Source organism: Prionailurus viverrinus, chromosome F1, assembly GCF_022837055.1.
Source record: "Prionailurus viverrinus isolate Anna chromosome F1, UM_Priviv_1.0, whole genome shotgun sequence".
NCBI lineage: Eukaryota > Metazoa > Chordata > Mammalia > Carnivora > Felidae > Prionailurus > Prionailurus viverrinus.
Genome location: NC_062577.1, coordinates 14627454 through 14645786, shown reverse-complemented (window position 1 = coordinate 14645786; position 18333 = coordinate 14627454). Strand labels below are relative to the sequence as shown.

General features: G+C 47.4%; 2 protein-coding genes across 9 annotated transcripts in view; one reads left to right on the top strand and one right to left on the bottom strand.

Moving 5' to 3' along the window:
* Positions 1 to 13246, top strand: part of KIAA0040 (KIAA0040 ortholog) — a 47588-nt gene extending 34342 nt beyond the window's left edge. For 2 of the 4 annotated variants that reach the window (XM_047840127.1, XM_047840126.1), the window contains exon 2: positions 5134 to 8570. In XM_047840127.1, the coding sequence (XP_047696083.1) occupies positions 5267 to 5566 (300 nt within the window). In that variant the 5' untranslated portion in view covers positions 5134 to 5266 and the 3' untranslated portion in view covers positions 5567 to 8570. Of the gene's footprint in view, positions 1 to 5133; positions 8571 to 12453; positions 12814 to 13229 lie in introns of those variants that run through there. The other 2 variants (XR_007148080.1, XR_007148079.1) reach the window with 2 other exon arrangements.
* A 1649-nt stretch (positions 13247 to 14895) lies between these two features.
* The window catches only part of TNN (tenascin N), a 56569-nt gene continuing 53131 nt past the window's right edge, over positions 14896 to 18333 (bottom strand). For 4 of the 5 annotated variants that reach the window (XM_047840124.1, XM_047840118.1, XM_047840122.1 and 1 more), the window contains one exon: positions 14896 to 17296. In XM_047840124.1, the coding sequence (XP_047696080.1) occupies positions 17156 to 17296 (141 nt within the window). In that variant the 3' untranslated portion in view covers positions 14896 to 17155. The remainder of the gene's footprint in view (positions 17297 to 18333) is intronic. The other variant, XR_007148077.1, reaches the window with a different exon arrangement.

The window sequence follows — 18333 nt, the reverse complement described above, 5'->3', positions numbered from 1 at the left end:
AGATCATAAAAGCCATATATGAAAGACCCAATGCTAATATCATCCTCAATAGAGAAAAACAGAGCTTTTCCCTAAGGTCAGGAACAAGACAGGGAAGTCCACTCTCACCAGTGTTATTCAATATAATATTGGAAGTCTTAGCCTCTTCAATCAGACAACACAAAGAAATAAAAGGCATCCAAATCAGCTAGGAGGAGGTCAAACGTTCACTCTTCACAGATGACATGGTACTCTATATAAAAACCTAAAATATTCCACCAAAAAACTGCTAGAATGTATTCATTAATTCAGCAAAGTCGCAGGATATAAAATCAATACATAGAAATCAGTTGCATTCCTATACACCAACAATGAAGCAACAGAAAAAGAAATCAAGGAATCGATCCCATTTACAATTGCACCAAAAACCATAAAATACCTAGGAATCAATCTAACCAAAGAGGTGAAAAATATATACACTGATAACTATAGAAAGCTAATGAAAGAAATTGAAGAAGACACAAAAAAAAAAATGGAAAAAAGATTCTATGCTCCTGGATAGGAAGAACAAATATTGTTAAAATGTCAATACTACCCAAAGCAATCTACATATTCAGTGTAATCCCTATCAAAACAACACCAGCATTCTTCACAGAGCTAGAACAAATAATCCTAAAATTTGTATGGAACCAGAAAAGACCTCGAATAGCCAAAGCGATCTTGAAAAAGAAAACCAAAGCAGGAGGCATCACAATCCCAGACTTCAAGCTACACTACAAAGCAGTAATCATCAAGACAGTATTGTACTGTCACAAAACAGACACTCAGATCAATGAAACAGAATAGAGAACCCAGAAATGGTCCCACAGATGTATGGCCACCTAATCTTTCACAAAGTAGGAAAGAATATCCAATGGAATAAAGACAATCTCTTCAGCAGGTATTGCTGGGAAAACTGGACAGCGACATGCAGAAAAACTAACCTTGACCACTTTCTTACATCATACACAAAAATAAACTCAAAGTGGATGAAAGACCTAAATGTAAGACAGGAAGCCATCAAAATCCTCAAGGAGAAAGCAGGCAAAACCTCCTTGATCTTGGCCGCAGCAACTTCTTACTCAACGTGTCTCCAGAGGCAAAGGAAACAAAAGCAAAAATGAACTACTGGGACCTCATCAAAAGGTCCCTGCACAGTGAAGGAAACAATCAGCAAAACTAAAAGGCAACCAACAGAATGGGAGAAGCTATTTGCAAACGACATATCAGATAAAGGGTTAGTATCCAAAATCTATAAAGAACTTAACAAACTCAACACCCAAAAAAACAAATAATCCAGTGAAGAAATGGGCAAAAGACATGAATAGACACTTCTCCAAAGAAGACATCTAGATGGCCAACCGACACATGAAAAAATGCTCCACATCACTCATCATCAGGGAAATACAAATCAAAACCACAATGAGATACCACCTCACCCCTGTCAGAATGGTTACAATTAACAACTCAGGAAACAACAGATGTTGGCAAGGATGGGGAGAAAGAGGATCTCTTTTGCATTTCTGGTGGGAATGCAAGCTGGTGCAGCCACCCTGGAAAACAGTTTGGGGTTTCCTCAAAAAATTAAAAATAGAACTACCCTACGACCCAGCAATTGCACTACTAGGCATTTACCCAAGGGATACAGGTGTGCTGTTTTGAAGGGACACGTGCACCCCAATGTTTATAGCAGCACTATCAACAATAGCCAAAGTATGGAAAGAGCCCAAATGTCCATTGATGGATGAACGGATAAAGAAGATGTGGTGTATATATACAATGGAGTATTCCTCGGCAATCAAAAAGAATGAAATTTTGCCATTTGCAACTATGTGGATGGAACTAGAAGGTATTATGCTAAGAGAAATTAGTCAGAGAAAGACAAATATCATATGACTTCACTCCTATGAGGACTTTAAGACACAGAACAGATGAACATAAGGGAAGGGAAGCAAAAATGATATAAAAACAGGGAGGGGGACAAAACATAAGAGACTATTAAATATGGAGAACAGAGGGTTACTGAAGGGGTTGTGGGAGGGGGGTATGGGCTAAATGGGTAAGGGGCACTAAGGAATCTACTCCTGAAATCATTGTTGCACTATATGCTAACTAATCTGGATATAAATTTTTTTAAATAAAAATAAATAAAGACCCCAAATAAATACACACCCTATGGAGGCCCTCTCTACCTTGGCCACAATCTACAGTCCTCCCCTCTCCCACCCTGAACCCCAGGCTCACCAGAAGACAGCCTGTTCTCCTGCCATATTCTCGAAGTTTCTCTGCCTAGAATCTTTGAACATCCTTTTACCCATGTTTCCCTGTCAAGGTCCTGCTCATCTTTCAAGGTCCTCCTCAGGTGGCTCTACCTTCATGAAAACTGCCCTAATATTCTCCAAGGGCTCAAAGCCCTTCCTCTCTTTCCCTAGATGAACCCAAAAGTGGGCTCCTAATGCATTTATGTTCCCTGCAGGGACCAGCATGACATCTGACACAGAGTAGTTTGTCAACAAATGTGGTGGTGGTATCTAATTTGAGTCCTAGAAATACGGTATGAGGAGCATTTAGTCCCAGGAAAATATATGTGTGGATCAAATTAGTGAAAAGCCCCCAAAGTCTTCCTTCAAGAGAGCATGGAAATCCCTCCAGATAGGCCAAAAAAATATATATATATGGGGCCAAACAAAGGCTGAAGTAAAAGCAAAGGTGACGGCAAAGTAAGAAGGGAAATCCAGAGACCCAAGTGTGTGAGAAGGAGCAAGTCAGTGGATTGGCCTTGATGGCAGGGGGCTGGGAGGATACCCAAGGGTGCTTTTTCTCAACAAAGAGCCTGTGGGCTTGATGGCGTGTGAGCATATCCATGGCACATGATGTTCCAGGGCTTCTGAGGGGCTCACACGGAGCCTCTGGCAAAGGGGTGTGACTTCTCAGAATGTTTTTCTTTGTTGCGAGTTGAGTTTATATTCAGGCAGTCATATGCTTTCTATAAACCTCCCCTTGAGCAGGACTGGATTTTTATTGTATGTATCTTCATGCATTTGTGAAGTATCTAACAATGGGAAATAAATCACTGTGCAGTCTTCTTCCACAACAGATTGGGATAAACGTTTTTAAGTCAATCTGGGGAATAGCCAAGTATTGTAAGATTCTATAAATCCTGGGCTACTTGCCAAAACGGGTTAATTCTACACAAAGGAATAGGAGGCTCAGAGCGACACCTATGAAGGGCTCGCAACCTGGGGATCTGGAGTCAAACGCCCCAGAATCAGTCAGGTCAGCTCTGCCACTCACTCACTGTGTGACCTCTGCCTCTGTCTGTCCAGCTGTAAAGATGAGGAAAATACCTGTACCTACTTCCTAAGGTTGTAATGAAACAAAATGGGTCAATAGGTGTAGAGTGCCCGGGATGGTGACCGGCATATCAGGGCCATTATATAGCATTACTTCACTTTCAAGGACCAAGCATTTCAGCAGTAGGCACCCGTTTATACAACTGCATAAAGTGTGTAGATTACGTGCTCAGGGCATGAGCCCAAATGCCGGCAGGCTAGGACTGAGTTCGGGTGGAGTTTGAGTGAACACACAGGTATGTGTGGAACTTACAGAGTGCTATCCAAGGAATTAGACTTCTGTGGACAATCCCTGAGTATAACACACTCCTCAGGAGGGGCCACACATTCATGCCCCAGTGAAATACAACAGAATGAAACCTGGACTTCATAATGATTGTGAACCTGGGTCCCCAGCGGTTTTCTCCATAAACATCCTGTTCTCTCTTTAAAAACATAACTCATGTGAAAGTGGTTAGAAAAGTATTAAGTAAAACACAAATATAAAGTAACATCATCCTGGTTTTTCTGATTGCCCAGCAGCCTTGGAAGAGAAACTGACCCATTATCCCCAACTCTGGGTGTTTGTGGTACCTCTGTGTGGCCTTAGGCATGTCCCTTCCCCACTCTGGGCCTCAGAGTCTTAACCTTTCAGTGAGAGCATTGGTTGCGATGATCTCTAAGTTCTCCAGCTGAAAATCAACGGGTCTTTGATCTTTGGGTCCCAGACAATGTCTTGTACCAGAAGGCCTTTTGAATTGCCTTGAACCATGTTACCCTCCAAGTCTTGTTTAGACATAGGAACCTGTAGATTCCAGAACTGAAGGAGCCTGTAAGACCTTACACTTGAGAGCTGAGGCCTAAGATACACGTGGAAAGGTGGAGAGGGTACCGGTGGAAGAAGGGCCACTCTGTATAAGCACCAGAACAGTCCCGGCTATAGTTGAGCTGAGGGTGGAAGTATGGACCCTCATCCCAGTTTCTAAACACCATTGCTGAGCAGCCTGTGGGACTCCTTTTCCAATGCCAAGAACAGGCACAGGCAGGGCAGGAGTCTTGGGAATATTCAGCTGGGGGACAGGAAGCAGAGATGAGAGCGATGAGGGAGACGAGGAGAGAAACAGAGGGAACCAGCACATGGTCCCCCACCGCAAAGCTCGGTGAGTCCTCTTTGGGCACAGGAGCGGGATGTGAAGAGGGAGGAGACGGAGCTGGGAAGAGAGCGTGAAGGGACAGTAAAGAAGTCAGGGCTGAGGCAGGACAAGGACTGCTGACCTCATAGCCTGGGGAATGTCCAGGCCCCTGTGACAGGCGGCAAGACTCAGATATTCCGTCCTGTGCTTAAGCTTCAGTATGTGTGGAAAATGGCACGTGTGTTCACAGAAAGTGAGACACAGCTGTCCTGTGAGGAGTATGGGTTCAACGCCCATCAGATGAGCTGCAGGGAGAAAAGATGGAGAACCGCTCCTACAGAGGCGCCAACCCCTACCCGGAACCCTGAATCCGCACGTTGATTCACGTATCCACCAAATGCTGAGCACCCTCGATGAGCCAGGTCTGATACACTATCAATTCTTATCCCCAATAGAGCGTGTACAAGAATAGTGAGTACTTACTTAAATGTGTGCTTTTATTTTGTTTACTGGGTTTCAATACAATTTCAGCGAACTCTGGAAATCTTCAATTCTGTCCCTTTTCCTAAGCCTCAAAAATACGTCGTTGTTAAAAATTGTAGACCATTACCATTGCGTTTCTCTTGAATTGTCTGTTTTGCTCTCTTCAGCTGGTAACAGGTGCATGCCCAAGCCCAGGGCTCGAAGAGGAAGAAATTGCAAGTGGACAAGGCTGTCTCAGCTTGAGCCCAGGACTTTCTACTGAGCTACGAGTTTCCTGTGGCCCCAGCCTAGCCCGGCGCCATGGAGAAGATCAGCTCTTTCTTCAGCATCATTTGGGACACCATCTTGACCAAACACCAACAGGGCCTCTTTAACACCATCTGCCTGGGCATCCTGCTGGGGCTGCCACTACTAGTGGTCATGACATTCATCTTCATCTGTTGCCACTGCTGCTGGAGCCGGCCAGGCAAGAGTGGCCCACAGCCAGAGCGAAACAAAGGGAAGAAGAAAAAGAAGAAGAGGAAGGCCGAGGAAGACCTCTGGATCTCTGCTCAGCCCAAGCTTCTCCAGATGGAAAAGAGGCCATCACTGCCTGTCTAGTTAGGCAGGGAGCAGAGGCGTCCTTCCTCAGGGACTAAGCCACCTTCCAAACACACACGGGCTAGAGAGCAGCAATGCCCAAAGTGATGCACTCGTGTCCACAGAGGAACTAACCAAGGGATGAACCTCAGGCTGAGCATCCCCGAAAGAATATGGACGGTTCTTGGGCACTGTCTTGGCAGCTATGTGTCCGATAACAATGCTCTTTACCACAGACTCAGGCATCCTTTCCACCTGCATCCCGCAAGCTCCATCCACAAAAGTACAAGGAACGTTTGCCCATACATCTTGACACGTCTCCCAAATGCACACACATGCCCACCATGCACACAATAGTGCCCACACGCACACACATATACACACGCGTGTGAATTCAGGCAACAGGTACCTGGGCAAATATATTCTGTTCATCAAATGGTCATTGACGACCTACTTTGTACAAGTACATCATCTTCTCTCCCAAAAATTTCTCATAGGAAGGCCTGGCCGGATTCGGGCACACGTGCACAATTACATACCCAGATAAGGTACCTGTCCACTGTCTACTCCATACGCCACTCAGGTTAGAGATATGTGTTTTCCTATTCCTATCCCCACACAACCTTTTACTGGAAATCCTCGTATTTGGGCACTCCAGCAATATACAACTGTATCAGGTTGTGCATCGACACAGACACGCCAAGTTCCTGTGTTTCTCACATGGGAGAAAAAGTTTCAAGTGAGGTGGATCAAAATCCATTGAAAGCTGTATCTTGCAACTCATGACAAGGTCCCCATCACCACGGATCAGTATCGAATGCTGTCTAAGACCTCTTTTTGAGACGCTACCCCCAGAACCACTCAGCAAGGTGCCCTTCTCCAAGCACAAACTAACAGCTCTTGGTGGTGACTTCTAGAATGTTCTGGAAACCAAGGATACTCCATTCACTTCCGTGAACTGCAGTTGTGAGCCTGTGCAATGTTTTACAGATGGGAAGGAGATGCTACATCTGACAGACACCTGACCTAGGGATTTTCTATGTAACCAAAGCTTCTCAGCAGGGAAGGAATTGAGGCAATATCCAGTACAGTCTCGCGGAAGGCACACTGGAAACAATTTCATAAGGTTGTAATGGATGTGTGGCATGTTGCAGATGGGATACAGAAGTTACAGACTTTAAGTGAAAGTAGAGCGAAGCCATATAGAGGTTTATCAATATTTATCTTGAAGCTCAGGCAAGTGCCTTGCACACAGTAGGTACTCAGAACTGTCTGTAGATGCTGTTGGATATGTGATGATGTTGAGGGTCAACGTGTAATACCTCGCCAATCCCCCCGAGTGACCTTCTGTTCTGAGCCCACTAATTGCTCCAACGGATGGAAGTTGGGTATTGAGTGCCTCACAGGCATGCGCAGAACCGACAGTCAGATTGGCCTGTGCGCCCCGAGATCCACGACTGAGTTGAGGCGAGTGTCTCCCCACCAGGCTGAGGTTGGGAGGCCGAGTTAATCCACATACGTGAGGAGATGGTTGGTATTTTGATTGTATTGTGACTATATGACAAAGATGGATAATTCCCAAATTGGAAGCAGGTTGTGCTCTGAAAGGTCACTTGCAAATCTGCTGGGTAGCTCTCTTGAAATATTTTCCCACAGAAGCTGTTCTAGGAGGCAGTAAAATTGCAATTTAATTAACAATGTAGCTAAACTATGATATCTATAGTAGCAAGAAGCTAAATTCTGCAGGATTCTGTTCATGGCAAAATGTCCTCCGTTTGCTCTCTTGGGCTGCCTGGTACTCACCTGCCCTCCAGGTATTCTCTGGGCCTGTGGGGGCAGGCATCTCACGGTGACTGCTGCATCCGTCTTCTAACCGGCGACCCTGTGAGGCAGAATTCAGGCCTTCCCGTGTTTTAAAACCAGTTGCATCCACCTTCTCACACCAGGTGGCCCCAAATGCCCTGGCTGCTCAGACCCCCTAGTCATAAGCCCCTTCTAGCAGAGAAAGAAGCACTCTCTGGCTGGCTGTCCCCTTGTACACGGACGGCTCGTCATGGAGCAGCTGACTGTCCCCTTCCCATCACAGGACGATTGCTCATCGCCCCACACCAAATGCACATGCCTCCCCACGCCCTTCCTGCCCCCCTAAGACGGATGACCTTGGGGAGACACGGAGCTGACGGCTGAGGCTGGGTGTCAGATGCGATCTAGGAGAAAGGATCGCTCGGATCCGGGACCACACAAGTAACATGGTTGCCATGGCAACTGGCTGCTAGCTTGAATTAAGACGGCAGTCAGTCAGTTGTCATTGCCGGGACGAGGCCTCTGTCTCCAGGTGCAGCACCCCACTGTCCCCTAATCAAATGGATTTGAACTACCTCCAGGCGCGAAACACCCAGAAGCTCTCTTCTCACTTGTTTCCATAGCCCAGGACTTAGGAGACCCAGATGCTGAACGAGGCTTATGTTCTCCCCACCCCCGCCGCCTCCCTGATAGCCTTCACCAGGGTCCCCCCAACACCATCCAGGGTGCCACAGGCCCCCAAATTTCTGTGGAGTAAGTGGGTCCATGAAAGGAGCCCCGTGAAGTCACTGGAGTCACTCCCTGTTCCTCCCATCATCCTTATCTTCCTCTCCCATGTTTCCTTCTCGTCTCATTCCTGCTTCTCCCGGCACCCCCACCCCGGGTCCACCCCTTATTCCTCTTCACTTTTACTCCTTCTCCCCAACCAGCACAGGCTTGGAGAGGAGTCCCCGGGCCGAGATCTGAACAACTCCAGCCAAACTCATCCACCGTCATCAGAGAAGGCCTCCTCCCTGCTGCTCAATGTATTCTGGTGGCCTTTTTGTTTCTTGGGGGGGGGGGGGGGGGCAGGGGAGTGGGGAATGTAGAGAAAGGGCAGTCACCTTCTCAAGAAGAGTATAAATGGTCCAAGCGGTATAGTGTTTGTCAGAACTTTTTTTCTAGAAAATTCAAACACATGCAAAAGAAAAATTTATTTAAATAAAATATTTGGAAGACAGCAGCGCCTGGCCTCCTTACCTGCTGGCATCAGTTACTTTCTTGACAGTAAATATTTCCCTCTACCAGACATCACTCAGAAATGACAGAGGCATGGACTCCCGCTAGGACACAAAAGGCCTAGCTGTCCCTGGACACTGTCTTCCCCCTGACAGAGTCATAGGTCAAAGGACCAGGACCAGGCTCTCACATCACTGCCTCCAGAGAGGACACCTCAGAGACTAGACATCCTCGGAGGTGCTGGCTGCACTGACGCTCCTTGGCAACTCTTAGAGAGCGTTCCCTTCGATGAGGCCAATGTCTTCTTAAAGGAAAAGGGAAAATAGCAAAAACTAAGTAGAAATAGACCTCTAAGTTAAATCTAGTATTGGGAAGGGGAGAGGTCAGAAGTCTCTATAGTAGCTGCTGGGGGGATAGATACATACATAGTTAGGTACATTCATTGTTAAATATGTAGGTACTTACATACACACACACACACACACACACACACACACACACAGATACATACATACGTGTATATACACACATTGTTAGATACATACATGGATACAAAGATATGTATTTACATTATTAGATACATAGATGGATAGCCAGATAGGAAGACACACACACACACACACACACACACACACACACGTATGTCTGTATAGTATGTATGTGTAAAACGCATATCTTCTTTTCAAGTGGACCACGGCTTTGCATTGGTTGTGAAATGGAATGATTCAGATGCTCCAGAGTCCTCCCTTGATGCTCAGCTGGCCGTTAAGCAGAAGCCCTGTAGAACAGGGCTGTCCGATAGAGTAGATAAGATGGAAATGTCTCTATCTAACATGGTACCATTAGCCACATGTAGCTATTTAAATTAATTAAAATTAAATAAAATTAAAGGTGCAGTAGCTGAGTCACACCAGCCATAGTTCAAGTGCTCAGTAGCTACATGTGGCTAGCAGCTACCATCCTGCAGAGCACAGATCTAGAGGCTCATGGGGGAAGTGGTCAAACAGGCTGCTAAAACACCGTGTTGACTCCATTTCAGCTAGGGCATAGGAAGACAGGCCTATGGCACACGCCCCCCCCTTCGTCTTGTTTCCCCCAAGGTAGGCTGACATTTCTGTAGTCTTAGTTGGTTCCTGGGCTCCCTTCCCCATTGCCACACACTCCATGACAGCCCAAGAAGAGACTCTTCATTCAGGTCTCTGTTCTTTCCAGGACTTCCAAAACTTTCCAGTGTCGACCAGGAACAGTTGTCCAGCAACCAAAGGCAGGGGCAGCTGCTGCCCATCTTGGTTGGGGGGTGGGTGCCAGAGCCAAAGCCACCAGCTGCACCTGCTCAGGCTCAGCCCTGCCCGTGGCGGTGTGCCTGTGGACCTGGACAGTGCTATGTGCATTCTCAAGTCACCACAACACTCTGCGCTGGCTCCTTGCCCTTTGATTTTAGTATCTTTCCCAAATTCAAAGTCACAGGATTACAGAACTGGGGGGGGAGGGCGGGGAAGAGTCCCTTCAACACGGCTGTCTGTCCCTGTCATGGGTTCAAAAGGATGTTTTCAAATACCTGTGATCGTTCCTTCGGGACTGGCCCTGCATGCATGCATCTAACTCCCTCTTTGAGGCTACTTATTCCATTAATATTTTTGACTCTTTACCATTTGCCAAACACACTAGGTGCCAGCAACACAGAGTTGTCCCAGAGGGGCTGCAAAGCTGGCATCTGGACAGCCCGTGGGGTATCACCCAGGAGCCATCTAGAGACTTACAAGGGAAGAAATAAGGACAGGAGGACCCCGTTTGTATTGCCTCCACCCAGAGGGTGCAACCTGCAGCAGTGATGCAGAGGACAGCCTGGTGAAGGCCACCATGAGTGTGACAGGTCAGGACTCAGGGCTAAGGGCTTCCCGATTCCGATGCTAACTCCAGTACCCACTGGTTAGAGAATTCAGGCCGACGACTTAATCTCCGTAAAGACTTACCAGTATGGTAGAGTTAATGACCATCCCTGTCTCACAGGGACACAGCAGTAACGAGATAAAGCATAAAAAGCATTCAGCATCAGGCCTGGCTTATAGTACATGCTCAGTAAATGTTAGTTGTTGTAATTAAGGGTAGAAGGAAGATAATGAGAGTGTTGTGTCCTTGAAGCCAAAGGAGAAGAAACTTTCAAGAAGAGTCAATAGAGTCAAATGATACAGACAGATCAAATGAGATAGGGATTGAAAATACTGTGCATTTTCTATTTTTTTATTAAAAAAATTTTTTTAATGTTTATTTATTTTTGAGAGTGAGAGAGACAGAGCACAAGTGGGGGAGGGACAGAGAGAGAGAGGGAGACACAGAATCCCAAGGAGGCTCCAGGCTCCGAGCTGTCAGCACAGAGCACGACATGGGCTCAAACCCACAGACCATGAGATCACGACCTGAGCCGAAGTCAGATACTTAACCAACTGAGCCACCCAGGTGCCCCAATACTGTGCATTTTCTATTCCTCCTTGTGTGATGTGGTCCATAATTTCATCATACACTGCACGGTCTACAGTATTACCAAAACTCCCAATTTGCAATTGTGATGGATGGGGTAGGTACTCACCCTTGCCTCAGCCTCTTCTCCACACCAAGCCACCCTGCGTGACAGCGCCCCCTGGTGGCCAGATCAAGAAAGACTTTGAATCAACATCTTCCCACCTTCCTGGGAGTGTTTCCTTACTGGGCTTCCAACTAAATGGGCTCAGGACTCACTGGGTTTTATGTGATGCTGACAAATATGTCAGGGTCAAAATCGTCATGCCCATTTGACAGATGAGGGATTTTCATAACTCTAAGTCTTAATTGTCATTACAAACAAATTTGGGGTGAAATGTTCCGTGTGTTACATCACTGCCTCTAAGGAAGCTTCCCTAACCACACAAGTCTTCTGGATCGCAGTAAGATCAGACTATGTTGCACTGTGGGTGTTCCCATCTTCCCACACTTCCCTGCCATCCCCTCATTAGAATAAGCCTTTGTGAGGCCTGAAGAGTAACTACGTCACTCACCACCCTATCTCCAATAACTAGTGCATCCTATATGCTCAATAATGCGTTGACTGGGGGAAAAGGGAAAGGAAAAGAGATCACTGGGGGGTTTCTTACAAGTGCAGATTCCCAGTCCCTCTGCCCTTCTGACAGATTTGTTAAGTCAAGGGTGAGTCCAGACAACCCGCACTTCTAACAAGCACTCTATGTAATTGCCAGCGGTCCCTGACCCACACCTTGAGAAATATTAGCTATTCAGAACACAAGAAAATCCTACGTTCAAACAAGATTGCAAACTACTGCAGCCCATGACTTCCCCTCTCTGCCTCCTTGAGATCTGTAATCACATATCACATTAAGGGTTCTAACGGGTACTTTAGTAAAGAAACTAGTATAACTCCACTTACCTCAGAGTTTTCCCAAGTTTATTTGACCACTAAACCTCTTCTTTTAGGAGATCTGGAGGAGCAAGGATTCTGAGGAATATCATTTTGGAAATGCTGCCATGGAGGGTTCATGTACAGCTCAATTCATATCATCCCCAAGGAAACCCTTTCCAAAACATAGACGGATCCCCCTTTACCTTCATTAAGCTTTTCTTTCCCACTCTGCCTTTTCTCCTTTGTCCGTTGGTTAGCTGTAATAATCCCATTGGTGGCTATCCATAGCACATACACCTTAGAGCTGGCTAGGGATACACCTCTATCGGGGGGAAAAGAGAGGGGGGCGAGGGGAGAGAGGGAGGGAGAGAGAGAAGAAAGAAAATCCAAACGTTTTGATTGAAGTTGTCAAGACTAGAGATCCAAGCCCTCTTACCATTCCAGAGTGTTATATATTATGTAAGAGTGCTTTCGGTATCTCATTTGATTCTTGCAGGGAGTACCTCGGGGACTGATGTCATTTCCATTTTACAAACGAAGAATATGAGGCCCACAGAAGGTAAGTAACTCACCCAGACCCGAGATGGAAACCAAAGCCTTCAGAATCCCATCCTAGTGACCCTTCACACACCAGCCATCATGATCCAGCCTAATCGGATTTGGGTTCCTCAAAGACTTGTTAACTTGCGATGCCTACTTTGAGTCAGAAACCTTTTGAACACAATCAAGAGCTATGCCCACAAGGCTGTAGAGCACCCAGATGTCTCCTTCAGGTGCTCCACAGCAAGCCTCACCTGCCTCCTTAGCCTTGTCTAATTAAACCTGATTTTCTTCACTTACACAAATAAAGAACCGTTTCCACTCCATTTTGTTTCCCTCCCTTGTTTAAATAACAACACTGCAATACCAGTGGTTTCTATTTCTGTCATCATACATGCCCTGAAATTGGTCTGCACTATGGAATAAACAGGCATTTATGGGCTAACCTGGGAACTAACTTCTTTATATAACGTGGCAAGTGGAATTCAACCCACTCCACATTTCCCCCACAGAAACAACCGACTAACAGAAGGACTTTGGGAAGTGGATTTAATTACACACTAGGAACTGCCTAAATCTCTTCCAGGGGTGCCCCCTTCACCTTTCATCGTGCCAATGGATCCATCTTCTTGTCTCAGCAACCGGCCGGGTAGACCAGGTCAGGGGACAGAGTCTAGGTTTCAGTAGGTAACCTCTTCAAGGTGTTTCCCAGTTACCTGTTTTTTGCATTAGGCCAACAGCAACACTACCTGCACAACCACCAAGCACGGGCTGAATGCTGAGCCGTACCCCATAAGCTGATTCCTCAGGCCATGTTACCCAGGAAGGAAGAAAAGGAAGAACCTCAGAACACCCCTTCAGAGAGGATTGGAAAATGGCCTTGAAGGGAGATGCTCCCAATGGGACAACACTGCCATCTTCTGGCCTGACTGGGTACAGCATGTCTGCTGCAGAGGGCTGCGGGCCCTGACCGGATTGATCTGCACTCTTTATTGACAGAAACTCCTTCCTGATCCTTTTCACTGCCCTGGTGGAAGGCTTAAGGGAAGGATTTGGAAATTTTTTTTAGCAGAGGATTTCTTCCAGCAAATGACTGCGTTTTGCCTAGAGCTTTCCGTTATTTATACTTGTTTTGCCTCCTGCTCTGCTGTTTGTCTCCTCGTCCACGAATTCTCTTTTCATGCACCACACCTGGTCCTTGTTCTTCCTGACATCCCCTTGCTCAGAATCCCTTGAGTCATTCTTAGTCCTTCTCCCTGGCTCATTCAGCATTTTCTGGCTTTACTGATCCTTGAATCCCTGAGAGTTCTAAGTTAAAAGGCAGAGCTTGTGATGCCTTGTGACAAACAAACTCTGGGGCCCTGTTCCCAGAGAAAAAACCAGCTCTAAACTCAGCCATGACAGGATTCTTCCCTTGCCTTTACCACCCAGCCCCCTCAGTTCCTGCTGATTCTTCCTCCTAAATATCTCTTTAATCTGTGCCCTCTCCCCCGTCCCACCATTTCTGCCACAGACCAAGAGAGCCATTACCTGTTTTCTACTGCAATAGCCCTAACCTGTCTGTGATTCTCCACCCTCTCCTAGGAGCTTCCCTCAACAGCTCCCCACCATTCTCTATCCTGCCTCCAGACAGATATTTTCAAAATGCAAGCTTAACTGTCAGTGTGACTGCAAGATTCAAACACCGCTGAGCGACCTCTGCTGTCCGACTCGTTCATCCTAGCAGAGGTTGTCAGGACAGGTTGCATGTTAGCTTTGAAAGGCTCCAGGCACAGGGCTCAGCTGAGACCCACTGAGGCAGAGTCCCTGGAGGTTAAGCGGGCACCGAGCTGAGAACCAGCACTCACGCGGCCAAGTGTCCCTGCCATCTCTCTAGCCTCCCCATCAATCACTCCTCTCCCTCCCTCACCCATGCCACACCCCACCCATTCCCATCCTTGCCACCAAGTTCCCTTTTCCCGAGGTGCCCTGCCCCCCTCGGGCCTCTCTTCCCTCCCTGACACACTCAGACTTCTTCCTACCTGACCTAATGCTGATGTCACGTCCTTGACACTTGCTCCACAGTGACAGTCCATACCCCCGTTGACTCATTCACCCCGACGTGCTACCGGCTGCCCTGGTTTGTCCCCACAGCTGTCCAACCATCAGCACCATGCCACAGGCTGCTGGAGGGCAGGGCCTGTGCTCTGTCCATGACCGCTTAGCTAGCAGTTTGCGTGGGACAGAAGACAGCTTGGGAGCTTTAGCACGTGCTTGGTACTTCCGTCCTTGCTTCTGCCCTCCTGCCTGGTTTGCAGCCTGGCCCTGCGGTGACAGACTTTGTCTTCTCTGGTTTGTCCCAAAGGGCAGGGATTGCCCCTTAAGATTCAAAACCCTGATGGCTCATAATCTGACTCTGAGGAAAATGGCCTCTGCAGAGCAGGTTTGTGCAGGAACCCATTCCCAGGGGCGGGGGCTGCCAGAGCTGGTCTCATTCCAGTGAGGCCAGGCACAGACATTTAGGGCTAGAACGTTCTCCTCGGTCAGATGAACAGCCTTTAAAAATGAGCTCATCCCAACTTCTTCTCTGCCCCATGGAGAACCCTTAAGGGTCAGCTGAGGTTTCCCCTGCCAGTCCTCCGGGCAGCACGGCTCCCACGGCAGTTTCCAGGTCCCGGCAAGTCCTCATCTTGGCCAGTGGTGGAGAAATGCTGCGGTCAGGGGACACAGAGGTTGGGGGGGGGGGGCATCACACGTCCAGAGCAGAGAGACCAGCAGCAGGCGACCCCTACGCCAGAGCTTACTCCAAGAGTGGTCAATCTGGCGGCAGCCCCAGCCCAGACCTACTGAGTCACAAGACCTAAGGATGAGGCCCAGCAACCTGCGCTCTACCCAGCACGTTTACCAAGCATTCACCAACCCACGTGGGGAATTTTTGCCCGCCACGCACCAGCCCCAGCTCTGAGTCACCCCGAGGTTCGGTCCACTGCGTCCACTGGGTTGAGCGCCAGGCTCCTGAATCGCCAAGGTGAGGGCGGGACTAGTGCGGTTTCTTCGCTTCCGCGGCACCAGTACTTACAGCAGAAGCTGGTTCGTAACGGGGCTCCGTCAGCTTTTGTGGAACCAATGAGAGTGAACGAATGAATGACAGTCCACACGCCGTCTGGCTTGCTCACCTCTGTGTCTCACCTGTGTCCCCCTCCCGCCCAGGGCACAGCACACACCCTGGCGAGAAGCAGGCAGACACACACTCTCACCGAATTCCTGTTTAGACCGCCCTCACCAGATCTAGCAGCACTGCGGCATTGTGCGTATGGGGGGGCGCGGGCAGTGCTGAAAGCCTACAAGGGGGACATAACCCGTTTGGGGCATACAGCTTGGCCTTCGGCCGGAGGTTAAACCCTGGACAACCTGAGGCAGTGAACAACTCCCCGGGCCTGGGGCGGCGCTGAAGCTTTTAGGGCACATGCCTCCGCTCCCACTCATCTCATCTCTCCAGGTTCCAAATACCACGATTCGCCGTCTCGCAAGTATGAAACGGCAGGCCGACCGCATTCCGTGGTGATGCACAAGTTGTACCTTCACATGCACTTGGGTCGAATTTAGAATTCAAGCGCACTGATGTGAGTTAAATAACACAAGGCAAATTTTTTAAAAACCAGGTGTTGTTTTTTTTCTTGACTCAGAATGTAAGTTACTTTTAATAATGATCACTGACTTCGCTACAGAGAAACTTTCCAAAGGGGTAGGAAAGTAAACCCAAAGGACCCGACCTGTCAAGTGCCTGAGCAAACAAGAAGCTTCTGCTGGGCACCTTCAGAACACCTACAGGCCCAACAGTGTGGGGGCCCAAGGAAAGGGGCAGGGCTGAAGACTTGAGGGCATGAAAGAGAGTCACTGAAGAGTCTTTGGGAGGGACCAATCACCAAAGAGTCCAGTTATTTAAAGCTGAAACGAGTGAGAATTTATTCACAACATATGCAGATCTCTGAAAGTGATTATGCAAATATGTGGGAAGGGGGAACTTGAAAAGGGGGGTAACATGGAAGCTTGGTTCCCAGCCTGCTGGATACTGGTCACAACTTAGCTCGATGTGAATCAGTCTTGGTCCCTTTGTTCTTTCTCCTGATCTAGCATTTTTTAAACAGGTGAAGATTTATACCTTTTTCCTCAAATCCCAGTGGTCATGGGAGGTAACAAGCATCAGACTACGTTAAGCTCCTTGGTCATCAAATAGAACCCCTCCTTGATACAGCTTTCTAGAGAAAAGATACACACACACACACACACACACACACACACACACACACACTACACACACCAACTGGTGAAGTGCTAGATGATTCTTTTCCCTTCCCCCTACTCCCCAATCCCATATATTTGCTACTGAAGACAGACTGACAAACTTGCAGTCCGGTGTTCTTTCTCATATATACTATTGTGTTCATTTGCAGGTCCCCAATACAGATGGGCAGAAATGCAGGTGACAGAGACCTGTGTGGTCTGAAGTTTGGTCACACACTTTGTCCTGGAGGTTACCCAGCCATCTCAGAAACCAGAGGCCAGGAGTATCCCTCAAACTTCCATTAACCAGTCACCACTACCCACCTTGCCCCAAGCCTACATAGCCCCAACCCTGGGCTGGTCTTGTCTCGTGTGATGACTGTTCAAATAGGCCATCAGAACATTCTCGAATTTTCTCCTAGTGTCCGCTTCTTTCTGTCCAGGACGTGCTCTCCACTGTAGCCATGAGGGCGGATTTTCAACTCCACATAAGGAATGGAGAATTCATGTCCTTTCCATGGCTCCCAGTTCACCCCCTACATAGGAAGAAAGAAAGAAAGAAAGAAAGAAAGAAAGAAAGAAAGAAAGAAAGAAAAAAAGCCAACATCAAGAAAAGGCACTAGGGAGGAGGGTGGGATGGGTTAAGGTACAAGGTACAAAGGAACGCTTCTTTGCAGGGAGGGGAGGGGAGGGGAGGACCACACCCTCTCTGCTTAAGGAAGACAGGTGGTTACTGGGGTAGTTATGATAAGGGAAGTACAGCTGAATCTAGAAACATGTGCCCTCCCTGTTGGGATGAGCACTGGGTATTGTTGTATGGAAACTGACTTGATAAATTATATTTAATATAAAAAATTAAAAACTAATAAAAAAAAATAGAAATGTATGCCCTCTGCTGGGCCGCTGAAGTTAGGCTGATGACTCAGAAGCCCCCACCACCTCCACCTGGTGGTTGGAAGGATAGGGTGTGAGGATAGGGTGTGAGCCCAGGGGGCCGGGGAGCCCGAGGCAGCAAAGCTAACACAGGGTCAACCTGGCCAGCAACAGGCACAATATCTTTGCCTCACTCTTTTCCTTTCCAAAAAATTAAAGGCAAAAATAAACATATTAATTGGCCAATCGTGTAAAATCATTTTCAATTTAAACTGTTTAGATACTAGCTCTGGGGTAACGAATAGCCTGCTGAAAACTAAATTTCATTTTATGTCTTTTGACTGGTGAGCGTAATAATATTTAATTCACTTAATAACCTTGCAACCTGGCCAATAAAGAGCCCAAGTGACCAATTTTATGTATTTTAATTTGTGAGGTAAATAATAAACAAGAAGCTAAATGCCTTGCAGACTGTGAAAAGCACATTAACCAGATGAATGTCTTTTATTAGCAAATATGGGGATGGTTTAGGGCATGCTGGCTGCTCATTTCAAATATTTGATCTCTGATCACAGGCTTTCCTGAGTCAGCCCACATGCTGCCACCATGATTCATGGACCCACCCTCCTTGGCCTCCCTGGGGGAACATTTCTTCTTCCCTTTGAAAAATCACACAAGGATTGGGAGCCCCCCCCCTGTC